The following is a 17,491-nucleotide window of genomic DNA, read 5'->3' as shown; positions in this document are numbered from 1 at the left end:
TATTGAAGTCTATCCTTAACCAAACCAATGCAAAATTAAAAGAAAGCTTTTCAACTAGAAAAAAGATACATTTTAGAAGAGGCTGAGAAAGCAAAATTGGGGAAGAAAGCAAGTGGAAGGATTAAATTACATAAAAGTGGGAGAAATATGACAAGCAAGAATGTCAGAATGGAGCTGTTAGAATGAAAGGCCTGTTGCCGTGCTATAAATACTGCTGAAACATACTCCCATTGAATAAATATTTATCCTGACATCACCATACAACTATTCTGCTTCTACATACAATAGAACACATCGTCACACATGTATTGCTCCTGTATGTGTCATGGTTTAGTTAAGAGATTAGTTTAGGGATATAGTGCAGAAACAGGCCCTTTGGCCCATCAAGTCCATGCCAACCAGTGATCCGTGTACACCAGTACTATCCTACACACTACGGACAATTTACAGTTTTTACCAAAACCCATTAACCTACAAACTGATGGCCTGAAAAAGGGTCTCGACCTGAAACGGCACCCATTCCTTCTCCATAGAGATGCTGCCTGTCCGGCTGAGTTACTCCAGCATTTTGTGTCTATCTTCAGTTTAAACTGTTACAAGGGAACAGGTTCAACGATCTGTCAGAAAAAGACTGACTCATCTGTTTAGATGCAAATCAGTTTTATTGGCAAGAGAGGCCAAAAACAAAACTTGTCTCGGTGCATGGGATCCAGTTTACAGCAGCGCAGCGCAGCACACCACACCTCTCTCTCTACCTCTCTCTCTCTCTCTCTCTCTCTCTCCCCCTGTCTCCCCCTCTCTCCCCCCCTCCCCCTCTCTCCCCCCTCCCTCTCCCCCCCTCCCCCCCCTCTCTCCCCATCTCCCCCTCTCACCCCCTCTCTCCCCCCCTCTCTCCCCCTCTCTCTGCCTCCGTCCACTGTGCTAATCATGACTTAGCCCATCGGTGAACCTCTCTCATACATGAACTTGATTAACTTCTGGCTTCCTGGCACCTGCCTTTATACAGGTGAGAAATCAGGTGTTGAAATAACCTCCGGTAAGCCCTGGCCAATAGCGCTGCTCCCAAATTCAAACTATAACCAATGGCAGGGGACAGCACCCGAGCGAGGCCCTCCCCCCCCCCTTTGGGAACAAAGCGCTACGAGCCGCAGACTGTCGCGTAAAGCAATACACAGCGCTACAGAGTTGGCGCGTAAAGGTAATACACACAGCGCTGCTGGTTTAGTGCATGGAAACAAAGAGTTGTCGGCTGCAGCGCTGTGGGTTCTAAATATTGCGCTACCGGCCACAGTGCTATGGGCTTTAAGCATAGCGCTATGGCCACGGCGCTATTGGTTCACAGACTGTTCGGGAGATTTTTCGTGCAACAGTCAGGGGCAACATAAAAACAAATTGCACATATAATAAAGAATTGTTGCATAGATACTGTGAGAAATCCAAAGTATGAAATCAGTTGGTTTCTGAGCTTTGCTTGACCTCAAGTACACTCAGCCTTGTAGAAAAATGCACACTGTTTGCTAGTGAAATGTAGATCAGATAATTGCAAATGTGTGGCTTGCTTCAGAATGGCGGAGGTGAAGAGGAAAGTTGATGGCTGTGAAAGGTCCTTAATCTCACCTCCCTCTCCCTTCGAAAGTGCCCTTAGATTCCCTGATCGTCTTGGGAAGAGGAGCAAGGTGGCCCCGACTTATGGAAGTTGCCAGGTTTGCTACTGGAGGCAACTGCTGGCATTGTTACTGTGGCCGTGGGTGGTGGGGTTGGTGGAGGTGGCCTTTGGAGGCCAATAGGTGAGATCGAATGCAGTCTGTGGCAGCTGTATGGAGCATTCTTTCTAGCCAGGCTGGTCCCTACTTCATCAATCCAGTGCCGTCAGGACACTGGGCCTTAAAATGAGAACGTTTGCACAGCTTCTTTGATCAAGATCAGTCTTTTTATAGACGGGAGTTGCAAGATGCGGCCAGACCATGGTGACTCTCTGCCCTGTGTTCCAGAGGAGGATCTATTGTGCTCATGCATAGTGAGATTTGACAGGAGAGCATGCAGAACACCACAGGATATTTGCCACCTAATGTACAGCGTAATTGAGGTGCAGACAGAGAATCTGACAATTCTTCCATTGACACTAAGGTCATCAGGCCATTCGGCCCATCAAGTCTACTCTGCCATTCAATCATGGCTGATCTATCTCTCCCTCCTAACTCCATGCTCCTGCCTTCTTCCCATAACCTCTTCTTCTTCTTCTTGCATATGGCGTGCACAGCCTAAAGTTGTAGGACAACTTGTTCGATTTGATCTTATTGTGCATGACGGGTTGATTGCATTCGTCGAAACATGGTAGACCATGTGAAGGTTGCAAACGTCTACCCCCCCCCCCCAAAACCTCTGACACCTGTACACTGACAACTATGACAACCTCTGTCACTGTCTCCTTTCTGTCTTTCTCACTCTTATTCTCATAATATTAGAATTTAAATGCATCTTTGAAATTCGTCAGCTTTGCTGGCTTAAAGGACATGTGACAAGGTGGAGATTGTAATTGAATCAAGGAAAAGAAATACATTCATTTCCTTTTACTCTTTTTACTTTCAGTGTATGACATTCTTAACTTCACAGGGCCAAATTTTAGCAGAGTAATTTTCTGCCTACCATCGCATTTTTTCTGTAAATAAATATCAAGATTCACATGCTGTGAATCAGAAAAAAAATATTCTGATGAAAGGTCTTTGAGCTGAAAAGTGGAGGTTATCTGCAATGTGTCTGTGGTTTCCTCATAAAATGGATTCCCATTGCCGCTTTTTAATCCCCTAGTCTTGGCATCTGGCACCATCAAGTTCTTGAAGAGTCTTTGCTGTTGGGCAAATGGACATCAATTCTCTTCCATTAATTGACTCAGGTAGTCATACATCATGTAAACAGGCCCTTCGGCCCAACAGGCTAATGTCAACCAAGATGTCTACGCTAGTCTCGCCTGCTTTTGGCCCATATCCCTCTAAACCTTTCCTATCCATGTACCTGCCCATATGTCTTCTAAATGTTGTTATAGTACTTGCCTCAACTACTTGCTCTGGCAGCTCGTTCCATATACCTAGCACCTGGAAAAGTTGCCCCTCAGATTCCTAATAAATAATTCGCCTCTTGTTTAAACCTATGTTCCCTGATTCTTGGTTCCGCTTCTCCAGATAAAAGACTCTGTGCATTCACCCTATCTATTCCTCTCATGATCTTATATACTTCTATAAGAACTCCCCTCATCTGCCTGTGTTCCATTGAATAAAGTCCTAGCCTGCTCAACCTCACCCTATACCTCAGGCCTCAAGTCCTGGCAACATCCTCGTAAATCTTCTCTGTCCTAAAGATTTTTGAAGGCCATTCCTTTTTGCTTCTCCTAATATGTGCATTGATTAAAGAGTAAACAGGGAGTAAAGAATAATACATTGGTTTTAAACCCATATATTTGGGGAGAACAGAACTTGTTTGGTCACGGTACCCATTTTTTTGCCACACTGTTTGCTCCTTTCAGCTGAGTGCAAAGTAATATGAGTTCTGTTCAGGCCTCAGTCCTTGGAGTGCTCAGGTCTCACGGATAAGAAATCCATCTCTAGTATGGAAATATGTCCTGAAGTGTCACTTACACTCACAGCTCTGCTTCCCTACTTTCTACGTTCTGTTCTGTCAAAGAAATGGATTGAAACATTAGTGTACAGCATGTTCAAAATTACCGAGCAGAACTAAATTTCTGTATCAAGCAGTGAAATGTGTTCCACAGGTCAAGTGGCCAGACCGCAGAAGGAAACTGAAGAACATTGAGCTGATCACAATCAGTCCTAGTGTTCAATGTTCTATTTAGTTGAATGAGTGTACCTTTTATGACAAAGTGGTGTCAAAATATTTGGGTATTTTGGAAGACCTTGCATTTAGCAAGGATAGGCACAAAGATGCTGGAGTAACTCAGTGGGTCAGGCAGTATCTCTGAAGGAAAAGAACCCATCGTTTTTCTTCAGAGATGCTGCCTGACCAGTTGAGTTACTTTAGCACTTGTGTCTATCTTTGGTATAAACCAGCATCTGCAGTTCCTTGTGTAGGAAGAAACTGCTGAAGCTGGTTTTAAACTGAAGATAGACACAAAAAGCTAGAGTAACTCAGCAGGTCAGGCAGCATCTCTGGAGAAAATGAATGGGTGACGTTTTGGGTCTAGACGGTCTGAATAATGGGCCTGTCCCACTTAAGCGATTTTTCAGCGGACTGCCGGTGACTGTCAAGTTGCCGGCAGTCGCCTGAAAAACCGGCAACTGGAACGGCGACTGTCAGAATGGAACACACACACACAACACACATTGCTTCCTTCACCAGCCCATTATGCAGGTGGGGGACAGGGCAAGCGGGGGGAACGCTGTCTAAAAAATTCACACAAGCAAAGCCAAGGTGATACAGACACACACCGCGATGAACAGGAAGGTTGGTGCTGTAATTAAGACGGCTAAAGCACAGTGAACGGTAAGTCCTTTAAAAGAGGGGGGGAGAGGGGGAGAAGGAGTGGAGACAACTTTTAAGAAGCCATAGATACACGGCTGTGAAGTTCGATGGACATTTAACATTACCGGTCGGTCATCCTCGGTTCTGAAAGGGTCTCGAACTGAAACATCGCCTATTCCTTTTCTGCCAAGATGCTGCCTGACCCACTGAGTTACTCCAGCTTTTTGTGTCTATCTGCAGTTCCTTGTTGCTACATTTTGCAGGGATGCCTGGAAGCTAAGTGAACATAAGGCAGCACCGTTGACTGATGAATGAGTAGAATAAGAATGCACAGCTTTACTCATGAAACTGCTGTTACTAAAGGGAACATAGAATTTGTAATGAAAAACATGAGAGCAAATGTAATATTGGATGTAATACTGTCAAGAAAATAATTAAAAGGTAGTGTTGATCTTAACAAAGAGCTGTAAAATTTTAGAGTGGACTTTCCACTCGTCACCTTAATATCATGTTTTTTGTATCTCGTTGTCTTTCATGACAGATTGGCAGACTAATTTCCCCCCTGGGATAAATAGTTCTATCGTATTGTATCGTATCGTATCATCATAAAAAAAATAACTGCTAAGGTTAAAAATATTTGGTAACCTCATATCTTTGTGACAAATTGAAGTTTGTAATTAATTATTGATGAATATTTGGATAGAAGCTGAAAAATGAAAAAAAAATGTCTTGCATTGAAATAGTCTGTTTCTCAAGTCCTGTACTTTCTGACTTGGTTTTTACAGGGTTAGCGTGACTAGCACTATGACTGATGGGGACTATGATTACCTGATCAAGCTTCTGGCTCTCGGGGACAGTGGCGTTGGTAAGACCACCTTTCTCTATCAATACACAGAGAATAAATTCAACCCCAAGTTTGTCACCACAGTGGGAATTGACTTCCGGGAAAAGAGACTGGTGAGTGCTTGCTTTTTTTTCTTATCACTCCAGCTCTATTGTAATGTCATTATTAATGGGGTGCATTTGCACGAGGGGTGATCTTATAGAGGTGTATAAAATCATGAGAGGAATAGATTGGGTAGATGCACAGAGTATCTTTCCCAAAGTAGGTGAATCGAGGAACGGAGGACATAGGTTTAAGGTGAAGGGAAAAAGGTTTAATAGGAATCTGAGGGGTACCTTTTTCACACAAAGGATGGTGGGTGTATGGAACAAGCTGTCAGAGGAGGTAGTTGTGGCAGGGAACATCCCAACATTTAAGAAACAGTTAGACAGGTACATGGATAGGACAAGTTTGGAGGGATATGGGCCAAACGCAGGAAGGTGGGACTAGTATAGCTGGGACATTTTGGCCGGTATGGGCAGATTGGGCCGAAGAGCCTGTTTCCACGTGGTATCACTCTATGATTCTGTGACTATGACAAAGTCTGGACCGAGGAAGGACAATGCGGCTGAATATACTGTAAAGTTATATCTTAATGTTACTTATAAAGTTATTGTCTGAATAGACAACTTCAATTAATTATTAATTATCAGAGAGGTCTTCTTATCAAGTCCACATTACAAGATTCGAAATTGTTCACCAAGAGCTGAACACACTTCTCGGCATCTGCAGCCAATGGCGTCTTGTGCGTAGTGGTGGAAAGATTGGTAGAAACAGGGCCGCGACGTGAACGCTCTTTCCTTGACCCCATCAGCAAGGTAAAAGATGGTCTAGGATTCACTGCTTGGTAGAAATGGAGGAAGCAGGATTAATCATGCCTTTCAATCGTGATTCCATTATATTCTGACTTCCACCTTGTGGATGGTGTCTGTTTATTTAGATCAGTGTAGTTTATTGTCATGTGTACCAAGGTACAAGAAAAGCTTTTGTTGCGTGCTATCCAGTCAACGGATTGACAGTAGATGATTACAATCGAACCATTTACAGTAGATACATGGTAATGGAATTACATTTAGTGCAAGGTAAAGCCAGTAAAGTCTGAACAAAGATAGTCCAAGGGTCACCAATGAGGTAGATAGTAGTTCAGGACTGCTCTCTAGTTGTGGTTGGATGATTCAGTTGCTTGATAACAGCCTGGAAGAAATTGTCTCTGAATCTGTAGGTGCGCGTTTTAACACTTTTATACCTTTTGTCCGATGGGAGAGGGGAGAAGAGGGAGTGGCCAGGGTGTGACTCATCCTTGATTGTGCTGCAGGCAGCTTGAGGTATAAATGGGGTCAATGGAAGGGAGGTTGGTTTGTGTGATGGTCTGGGCTGCGTACACAAGTCGCTGCAATTTCTCACGTCCATGTTACTTGATGTAGGATTTCCAGCTTGTGAACTTCTCTAGTAGCCACATTAATTTTGTGGCTGGTTTTGTTGAGTCTCTGCTCAGTGTGAGCCTCAGGATGTTAATGTTATTAAATAGCAAGAGTTGGTAGTTAAAGACTTGTTGGATAACAGACAGTCATTACCAGGCATTTTTGTGATATGAACATTTCTCATCCTTTAGCAGCTTAGGGCTGAGCGTTGGCTCTGATGTCACTATATGCAGGCATGGGCTGCTTTATTGCTGAGGAATTATGCAATCATCATGTAATCATTGGCAGCATGGTGATGTAGCAGTAGACTTGCTGCATAGCACCAGAGACATAGAAACATAGAAATATAGAAATTAGGTGCAGGAGTAGGCCATTCGGCCCTTCGAGCCTGCACCGCCATTCAATATGCTCATGGCTGATCATCCAACTCAGTATCCCGTACCTGCCTTCTCTCCATACCCTCTGATCCCCTTAGCCACAAGGGCCACATCTAACTCCCTCCTAAATATAGCCAATGAACTGGCCTCAACTACCCTCTGTGGCAGAGAGTTCCAGAGATTCACCACTCTCTGTGTGAAAAAAGTTCTTCTCATCTCGGTTTTAAAGGATTTCCCCCTTATCCTTAAGCTGTGACCCCTTGTCCTGGACTTCCCCAACATCGGGAGCAATCTTCCTGCATCTAGCCTGTCCAACCCCTTAAGAATTTTATAAGTTTCTATAAGATCCCCTCTCAATCTCCTAAATTCTAGAGAGTATAAACCAAGTCTATCCAGTCTTTCTTCATAAGACAGTCCTGACATCCCAGGAATCAGTCTGGTGAACCTTCTCTGCACTCCCTCTATGGCAATAATGTCCTTCCTCAGATTTGGAGACCAAAACTGTATGCAATACTCCAGGTGTGGTCTCACCAAGACCCTGTACAACTGCAGTAGAACCTCCATGCTCCTATACTCAAATCCTTTTGCTATGAAAGCTAACATACCATTCGCTTTCTTCACTGCCTGCTGCACCTGCATGCCTACTTTCAATGACTGGTGTACCATGACACCCAGGTCTCGCTGCATCTCCCCTTTTCCTAGTCGGCCACCATTTAGATAATAGTCTGCTTTCCTGTTTTTGCCACCAAAATGGATAACCTCACATTTATCCACATTATACTGCATCTGCCAAACATTTGCCCACTCACCCAGCCTATCCAAGTCACCTTGCAGTCTCCTAGCATCCTCCTCACAGCTAACACTGCCCCCCAGCTTAGTGTCATCCGCAAACTTGGAGATATTGCCTTCAATTCCCTCATCCAGATCATTAATATATATTGTAAATAGCTGGGGTCCCAGCACTGAGCCTTGCGGTACCCCACTAGTCACTGCCTGCCATTGTGAAAAGGACCCGTTTACTCCTACTCTTTGCTTCCTGTTTGCCAGCCAGTTCTCTATCCACATCAATACTGAACCCCCAATGCCGTGTGCTTTAAATTTGTATACTAATCTCTTATGTGGGACTTTGTCGAAAGCTTTCTGGAAGTCCAGATACACCACATCCACTGGTTCTCCCCTATCCACGCTACTAGTTACATCCTCGAAAAATTCTATAAGATTCATCAGACATGATTTACCTTTTGTAAATCCATGCTGACTTTGTCCAATGATTTCACCACTTTCCAAATGTGCTGCTATCCCATCTTTAATAACTGACTCTAGCAGTTTCCCCACTACCGATGTTAGACTAACTGGTCTGTAATTCCCCGTTTTCTCTCTCCCTCCCTTCTTAAAAAGTGGGGTTACGTTTGCTACCCGCCAATCCTCAGGAACTACTCCAGAATCTAAAGAGTTTTGAAAGATTATTTACTAATGCATCCACTATTTCTGGAGCTACTTCCTTAAGTACTCTGGGATGCAGCCTATCTGGCCCTGGGGATTTATCGGCCTTTAATCCATTCAATTTACCCAACACCACTTCCCGGCTAACCTGGATTTCACTCAATTCCTCCAACTCCTTTGACCCGCGGTCCCCTGCTATTTCCAGCAGATTATTTATGTCTTCCTTAGTGAAGACGGAACCAAAGTAGTTATTCAATTGGTCCGCCATATCCTTGTTCCCCATGATCAACTCACCTGTTTCTGACTGCACGGGACCTACATTTGTTTTAACTAATCTCTTTCTTTTCACATATCTATAAAAACTTTTGCAGTCAGTTTTTATGTTCCCTACCAGTTTTCTTTCATAATCTATTTTTCCTTTCCTAATTAAGCCCTTTGTCCTCCTCGGCTGGTCTCTGAATTTCTCCCAGTCCTCCGGTATGCTGCTTTTTCTGGCTAATTTGTACGCATCATCCTTCGCTTTGATACTATCCCTGATTTCCCTTGTTATCCACGGATGTACTACCTTCCCTGATTTATTCTTTTGCCAAACTGGGATGAACAATTTTTGTAGTTCATCCATGCAGTCTTTAAATGTCTTCCATTGCATATCCACCGTCAATCCTTTTAGAATTAATTGCCAGTCAATCTTGGCCAATTCACGTCTCATACCCTCAAAGTTACCTTTCTTTAAGTACAGAACCATTATTTCTGAATTAACAATGTCACTCTCCATCCTAATGAAGAACTTAACCATATTATGGTCACTCTTGCCCAAGGGGGCACGTACAACAAGACTGCTAACTAACCCTTCCTCATTACTCAATACCCAGTCTAAAATAGCCTGCTCTCTCGTTGGTTCCTCTACATGTTGATTTAGATAACTATCCCGCATACATTCCAAGAAATCCTCTTCCTCAGCACCCCTGCCAATTTGATTCACCCAATCTATATGTAGATTGAAGTCACCCATTATAACGGTTTTGCCTTTGTCGCACGCATTTCTAATTTCCTGTTTGATACCATCTCCAACTTCACTACTACTGTTAGGTGGCCTGTACACAACACCCACCAGCGTTTTCTGCCCCTTAGTGTTTCGCAGCTCTACCCATACCGATTCCACATCCTCCAAACTAATGTCCTTCCTTTCCATTGCGTTAATCTCCTCTCTAACCAGCAACGCTACCCCACCTCCTTTTCCTTTCTCTCTATCCCTCTTGAATATTGAATATCCCTGGATGTTCAGCTACCAGCCTTGGTCACCCTGGAGCCATGTCTCCGTGATCCCAACTATATCATAGTCATTAATAGCTATCTGCACATTCAACTCATCCACCTTATTACGAATGCTCCTTGCATTGAGACACAAAGCCTTCAGGCTTGTTTTTACAACACTCTTACCCCTTATACAATTATGTTGAAAAGTGGCCCTTTTTGATTTTTGCCCTGGTTTTGTCTGCCTGCCACTTTTACTTTTCACCTTGCTACCTATTGCTTCTACCCTCATTTTACACCCCTCTGTCTCTACGCTCACACATTTAAGAAACCCTTTCCCTTTAACTCCACCCTCCACTATCCCATTCGACACCCCACCCCCCTTATTCAGTTTAAAATCACCCGTGTAGCAGTGGCAAAACTGCCTGCCAGAATGCTGGTCCCACACCTGTTAAGATGCAATCCGTCCCTTTTGTACAGTTCCCCCTTACCCCAAAACAGATCCCAGTGATCTAAGAATCTAAATCCCTGCCCCGTGCACCAGTTCCTCAGCCACACGTTCAGGTCCCGTATCTCCCTGTTCCTGCTCTCGCCAGCACGAGGAACTGGAAGCAAACCGGAGATAACAACCCTGGAGGTCCTGCTTTTCAGCATTTTTCCGAGCTCTCTAAAGTCACGCTGCAGAATATTCATCCCCTTCTTTCCGACATCGTTTGTGCCGACATGCACTACCACTTCCAGATGTTCACCTTCGCCCTTCAGGATTTTCTGCACTCTGTCCGTGACATCCTGGATCCTGGCACCAGGAAAGCAGCACACCATCCTCGCATCCCGTCTGCTGCCGCAGAAACCCCTGTCCATACCTCTCACAATGGAGTCTCCCACTACAATGGCGTTGCCTGCCTTAGGCCTTTTTGGTTTTGGCTCAACAGCCCTATTCGCATCACAAGCCAGTCCGCCGCCCAGTGTAAACACCTCTTCTGTCCCGACAGCTTCTAAGTGGGTGAACCTGTTCACAAGAGGTACAACACCCGGGGACGTTGGCATTCCATGCTTCCCTCCCGTTCTCACTGTCTCCCACCTTCTCTCTTCCAGTACCTTAGGTGTAACAATCGTACTGTAGGACTTGTCGAGGAACGACTCCGTTTCTCGGACGAACCGGAGGTCATCCACTTGCTTCTCAAGTTCCCCAACACGGCCCTTCAGGAGCTCTACCTGGATGCACTTCTCGCATTTGTAGCAGCCAGAGGCACCAGTGGTGTCCTTGACCTCCCACATACTGCAAGCATCGCACTGAATCAGCTTGCCTGACATCTTCTTTCGTCTCTACCTCTCAAGCGTATTGCGTGGTCTCCTCGCCAAAGACTCACACTTTTCTCACAGGGCACTTCCCTCACAAGGCCGCTCACTCACTGCCGCTCGCTAAGAGCCGTCTTGCTTAAATTGACTGATAAATTGCCTGATTTACCAATTTACAAACCAAATTCCTCAGTTTTCAACTGTTTTCCCAGCACTGACTCACTTCTTTCCTCCCACTTGGGCTAGAGCCAATCAGTCGTATCTCTTGCTAATCTCATGTTGCTGTTGCTCCCAAACCTACAGCCGTTCTGAGTAAAGTCTGCCTGTCCTTGGCCTCTACTTTAACTGTTTTCACTTCTCTCCTCCCACTTGGGCTAGAGCCAATCAGTCGTATCTCTGGCTAATCTCCTGTTGCTGTTGCTCCCAAAAGCTACAGCAGTTCTGAGTAAAGTCTGCCTGTCCTTGGCCTCTACTTTAACTGTTTTCACTTCTCTCCTCCCACTTGGGCTAGAGCCAATCAGTCGTATCTCTTGCTAATCTCCTGTTGCTGTTGCTCCCAAAACTACAGCATTTTGTTGCGTGCTAACCAGTCAGCGGTAAGACAATATATGATTAGAATCGAGCCGTGCACAGTGTACAGATACATGATAAAGGGAATAATGTTTAGTGCAAGATAAAGTCCAGTAAAGTCCGATCAAAGATAGTCTGAGGGTCTCCAATGAGGTAGATGGTAGCTCAAGACTGCTCTCTGGTTGTTGGTAGGATGGTTCAGTTGCCTGATAACAGCTGGGAAGTAACTGTCATTAAATACAGAACCAAATGCACATGCCATAAAACAGAGTATAACTTTAAAAGGGTTCAGAGTGTTTGAAACACTGAGCACTATCATAAACTTGTTTTAACCATATCCTGATATCATAAGCTATTGCAATTAAAAATTCTGCCAGGGTGTTAACATTTTCTGTGGTGTTTTCCCCGCAAGGTACAGAGAATGTAGTGCGAGCTGCAGGTTTGGGTGGGGAGACTGTTCCTGATGTTGATTGTAACAACTGTGGAAAAACCTAATGAAAAGTCTATTGGTACATATGATTAACAGCTTCAACAGCAGTAAAACACGCTGGCAATTCATTATACTGTTTTTTACATGGCCACACAAAGTCTACACACCAACCCATTACCCCTACTGTTATGGAATCGAACGTTATTTACCACAGTACCAACCTTATGAAAGAAATGTCATAATATTGATTTTCACAATCAGAAAATCAATGAAGCAGGAAAGAGGTGGACTGACTCGGTTTCCTGCGGTACATGTTAGTATTCAAAAGGTAAATCAGGACCTTACACTTAATAAAAATGAAAGCAGGTACACTGGTAACTCCGAACCTCATCTACTGCATCCGCTGCTCTAGATGTCAGCTGATTTACATCGGTGAGACCAAGCGTAGGTTGGGCGATCGTTTCGCCGAACACCTACGCTCAGTCCGCAATAACCTACCTGACCTCCCGGTGGCTCAGCACTTCAACTCCCCCTCCCATTCCCAATCCGACCTCTCTGTCCTGGGTCTCCTCCATTGCCAGAGTGAGCAACAGCGGAAATTGGAGGAACAGCACCTCATATTCCGTCTGGGGTCCTTGCGTCCTTATGGCATTAACATTGAATTCTCCCAATTTGGCTAGCCCGTGCTGTCTCCTCCCCTTCCTCAACCCTCTAGCTGTCTCCTCCCATCCGCCCGCCCTCGGGCTCCTCCTCCTCCTCCCTTTTTCCTTCTTTCTTTCCCCACCCCCCATCAGTCTGAAGAAGGGTTTCGGCCCGAAACGTCGCCTATTTCCTTCGCTCCATAGATGCTGCTGCACCCGCTGAGTTTCCCCAGCAATTTTGTGTACCCACACTGGTAACAACAGATGTGTTTAATTTCCTAATTGGATCATGGAGGCAAAAATCTTATGTTGTTCAAAAATTTGTCGCGTGCTGCAATGGATTCTCTCTGGTAGATACACTCGGATGGTATTTCTCATCTGTGTCTACTATTCTGTCAGATGCTGAGGTTCTTTTGTTTATCCATGTATGGAGCATGCATTATATAACTCACAAACGATTTGCCTAATTATCCACAAGAAAGGGTAATGGGCCAACTTCCTTCCATTGCTCACTGATATTTCAGTGTAGTTATGTTAAAATAATCATGTGAAGTGAGGTGTTTCCCTGCTTTGTTTAAAAAACAGCTCCCCCGAGAGAAAGTGACATAGTGTAGATGATTCAGTCTAAACCTAGTGGACCAAGAGTTGTCTTGTGACAATTTTCACCATAATATTACCAAAGTAAAACAGGCTTCAGGAAGTGCTGTTCATGACCACAAGTCCATCGGGCAGTGGTGAGCACGGAATATCCCACAGTCATCACAGAACAAGGACTCGACGGATCCTGTGGGATGGTTCCCTGAGCAGACTGCCCAGTTTCTCTCGCATTAATGCCTAAAAATCTGAACTCATCACCAAACACCAAGACCTCGTTTGAGAGGGTCCCTATCAGTCATATCCTTCCTGCACCGTCGCAGTCTTATTAACAATGCAGGCAGCCCTCGGCATGGCTACAACGGAGAGGAGATAGTTGCTTATCTCAATGCAGAATGTGGATTTGCAAAGAGGATCTGGAGAAGGATGAAAGGAAGCTTGTCATGGTTCATCCTGAACAGCTTCTTAAAAGACGACTGATTTCAGGATATGCCCAAGGACACACATGGATATGGACAGCTGGAAGACCATCAACTCGGCGAAAGTCTCTCTTTGGTTTGCCCAAAACCCGTTGGTTTTCCAGCACAGTGAGCTGTCCGCCATGGAATGTTGCCAATCAGCCCGCTTCATGCTGCAGGAGTATGCGCTGAGGGATGCATTGAAGTTTGGTGCTGCCAAAGAAAATACTCTATGGGGACCACAGTTTAGGGTTTTTCCACTGCTGGATATTGAGGGGAGTGTCCGGTGGGGCCACCCCACAAACAAGGGAAGGGATATCACCCCAGGAGGCAACATGAGTGGCAAGGGTGTTTTGTTTAAAGACAGTTGCAAATACTATTGAGCATGATCTCACCTGTACTCATCTGTTGTTTACCATTCCTTGTCCTGCCGCCACTTCTCTTCAAGCTTTCTTCCCCCCACTACAATCAGTCTGAAGAAGAGTCCCAACCTGCAACATTGCCAATCCATGTTCTACAGAGGTGTTGCTTGACATACTGATTTGCTTTGGCACTTAGTGCCTTTCTTTGTAAACCATCATCTGTAGTTCATTGTGTCCAAAGTGAGGTCAGTACCAGCCACATGAGGCATCTGTGGGTGTGTTATTAACAAGCTGCACCAGGTCAAGTGAACATTCAGCTTGTCCTGCCCTTGCATAACATATGTGGGAAAGAACTGCAGATGCTGGTTTAAATTGAAGACACTAAATGCTGGAATACCTTCAGGCTGCAGAAGGGTCTCGACCCCGAAACGTCACCCATTCCTTCTCTCCAGAGATGCCGCCTGTCCTGCTGAGTTACTCCAACATTTTGTGTCTGTATTACATAACTTGCGTTCTCTTTGAACTACAGCCAGACAAATTCCAAACAGCTCTTTATTTGATAGTTCACGGATCTCCATTATTAACTTTCTGCTGGCTGGTTAGCACGCAACAAAAGCTTTACGCTGTACCTCGGTACATGTGACAATAAACTAAACTAAACTGAAACTGACTAGTGGAGAGACAAAATGGTAGGTCTCACAGACCTTCAAAAAAAGCAAAAAGTGCTCCTTATCAAATATAATATTACTATTTATCATTGAAGGGTCGAGAGAATAGAGGTCTTTGGATTGAAATCTCTCAATTCCAAAACTACTGTGATAAATTGGTGTGGTGCTTGTTTATGGGAAAACGATAATTCTCTTTAAAAAAGCACAGACCACCAGACTCGGCTTCTTCCCCTCCATTATCAGGCTTCTGAATTGACCTTGCAAGAGCCAGGATCCTGTTTGATTCACCCTACACCCCCATTGAGGACATTGGACTTTGTCTAAGGAACTGATGGCTACAACGCTGAGAACTATATTCTGCACTCTGAATCTTCCCCATTATTCTAGCTACTGTACTTGTGTTTGAACTGACTGTATCTATGTATGGTATATCTCAACTGTTTGGATAGCATGCAAAGCTTTTCACTGTACCTCGGTACATGTGACACCAATAAACCAAAACCTAGAAGGTTTGCATGACTCAGACACGGGGTGGACGGGTTGTTGACATATGATGAAAGAATGGATCGACTGGGCTTATATTCACTGGAATTTAGAAGGATGAGAGGGGATCTTAAAGAAACATATAAAATTCTTAAGGGATTGGACAGGCTAGATGCAGGGAAAATGTTGCTGATGTTGGGGGAGTTCAGAACCAGGGGTCACAGTTTACGAATAAGGGGTAGGCCATTTAGGACTGAGATGAGGAAAACTTTTTCATCCAGAGAGTTGTGAATCTGTGGAATTTTCTGCCACAGAAGGCAGTGGAGGCCATTTCACTGGATGTTTTCTAGAGAGAGTTAGATTTAGCTCTTGGGGCTAAAGGAATCAAGGGATAAGGGGAGAAAGCCGGAACTTGGTACTGATTTTGGATGATCAGCCATGATCATATTGAATGGCAGTGCTAGCTCGAAGGGCTGAATGACCTACTCCTGCACCTAATTTCTATCTTTCTATGTTTGATTTCACAAACTGTCAGCGCTGCAATGATTACATCCAATTAGAACTATTAGAACCATCCTGGCGGTTGCATGTTATTAGCGCATGGCTGGACCTTCAGCTGCATAGGGGGTAAGCTTGCCATTTGGGAATGACAGCAAAGAGATCAGGCTGGTGGGTGGAGAGAGAGTGGGCAAGTAATGAGTGGTAATAATGCTGCAGTTGGTAGTGGGGATGAGAGAGATGGGCAGGAGCCGGCAATGGGCCAGAGTTTTGGTGCGCCTCCAGGAGTGGCCCGTCCTGTATTCCTGGTGAAATGGAGAGGACCCAAATGCAGATAATGTTCCCTGGTTGTCACTGCATTTTTCATGCAATATCTGCAGATATTTGTGTTTAATTATTTACTTCAATGGGTAATGCCACCTGCAGCAAACAATCTATGACATTCTACTAAACCCACTAAAAGATTTTATTTACATTCTAGGTGCACCATGTTGGAAGCTCGAATGGAAAAACAGGGAACCCCTTTAGAATCCATCTACAGCTCTGGGACACAGCTGGACAGGAAAGGTAATGGTTCAGAACTGTTTTCACCATTACTCTTATATTTGTTACAATTATTTAATTTTCCCACACCGTAGATCTTCCTGATGCCATCAGACCTATTGACATATGATGGCTGGTTATGTTATCCAGAGAAAGTCACAAAGAGCTGGAGTAATGCATCGGGTCAAACAGCATCTCTGGAGAACATGGATAGGTGACGTATGGAGGTTGGGTCCCAGTTGCCTATCCATGTTCTCCAGAGATTCTGCCTGGCCTGCTGAGTTATTCCAGCACTTTGTGTCTTTTTTTCTAAGCCAGAATCTGCAGCTCCTTGTGTCTCCATGTTATCTAGAGACGTGAAATGTTGATCCAGTGAAATGAGGTCAAATTAGACTATGGCAGCTGAGGGATCTAAACTTAAATAATTAAATTAATTAAAAATTATAACCCGGTGAGTATGAAGCCAATGGATTATCTAATTATTCAATGCCTTCAGCAGAAGAGGTCAGCCAATCTTAACTGGTGTGGCTTGTACATCTGGCTGCCTTTTAACTGCCTGCCTTGAAAGTCATACAACTCAAGGGGCAACACGGAGATCGAAACATTGCTGGCCTTTCTGATAATTTCCATATCCTGTGAATGAAAAGGCAAAGGCAAATATTTGTCTGAGAACAAATAGACCCATTTTCTTAAACCATAATGGAGATGCTAAACTGCCAAAGACTTCCTGATGTGATCTTTGGTTTCGGTTTCCATCAGAATTGTCTGATCTCAAAGTGAATTTAACCCCTTAATGGCAGAACTTGTATAATCTTACAAATCCAGATCTTAAAATCAGTAGCATCTAAGAAAGTATAGGGTAGATATATTTGTATCAGTGTCTTATTGTCACATATACCGAGATACAGTAAAGAGCTTTGTTTTGTGCCCAGTCCAGACAAATCATACTGTACATAAGCACAATCAAACCACTCATGAGTAAAACAGGTACTGCAAAGAGAAAGAAAACAGAGTGCAATACAATACAACAATAAAATTCAATACGGTTTATTTGTCACATTGCACATAAGTGCAAGTGAAATGAATATGACAGC

The 17,491-nt window shown here is 44.2% G+C and overlaps 1 protein-coding gene across 2 annotated transcripts in view; it reads left to right on the top strand.

Annotated features, from left to right (window-relative positions):
* rab27b (RAB27B, member RAS oncogene family) overlaps window positions 1-17,491 on the top strand; it is a 63,730-nt gene that overhangs the window by 28,233 nt on the left and 18,006 nt on the right. For both annotated transcript variants that reach the window (XM_033033351.1, XM_033033360.1), the window contains exons 2-3: window positions 5,259-5,430; window positions 16,336-16,421. In XM_033033351.1, the coding sequence (XP_032889242.1) occupies window positions 5,278-5,430; window positions 16,336-16,421 (239 nt within the window). In that variant the 5' untranslated portion in view covers window positions 5,259-5,277. The remainder of the gene's footprint in view (window positions 1-5,258; window positions 5,431-16,335; window positions 16,422-17,491) is intronic.

Source organism: Amblyraja radiata, chromosome 1 (genome assembly GCF_010909765.2).
Source record: "Amblyraja radiata isolate CabotCenter1 chromosome 1, sAmbRad1.1.pri, whole genome shotgun sequence".
In the NCBI taxonomy this organism is placed as follows: domain Eukaryota; kingdom Metazoa; phylum Chordata; class Chondrichthyes; order Rajiformes; family Rajidae; genus Amblyraja; species Amblyraja radiata.
This window is presented reverse-complemented; position numbering and strand designations above follow the sequence as displayed.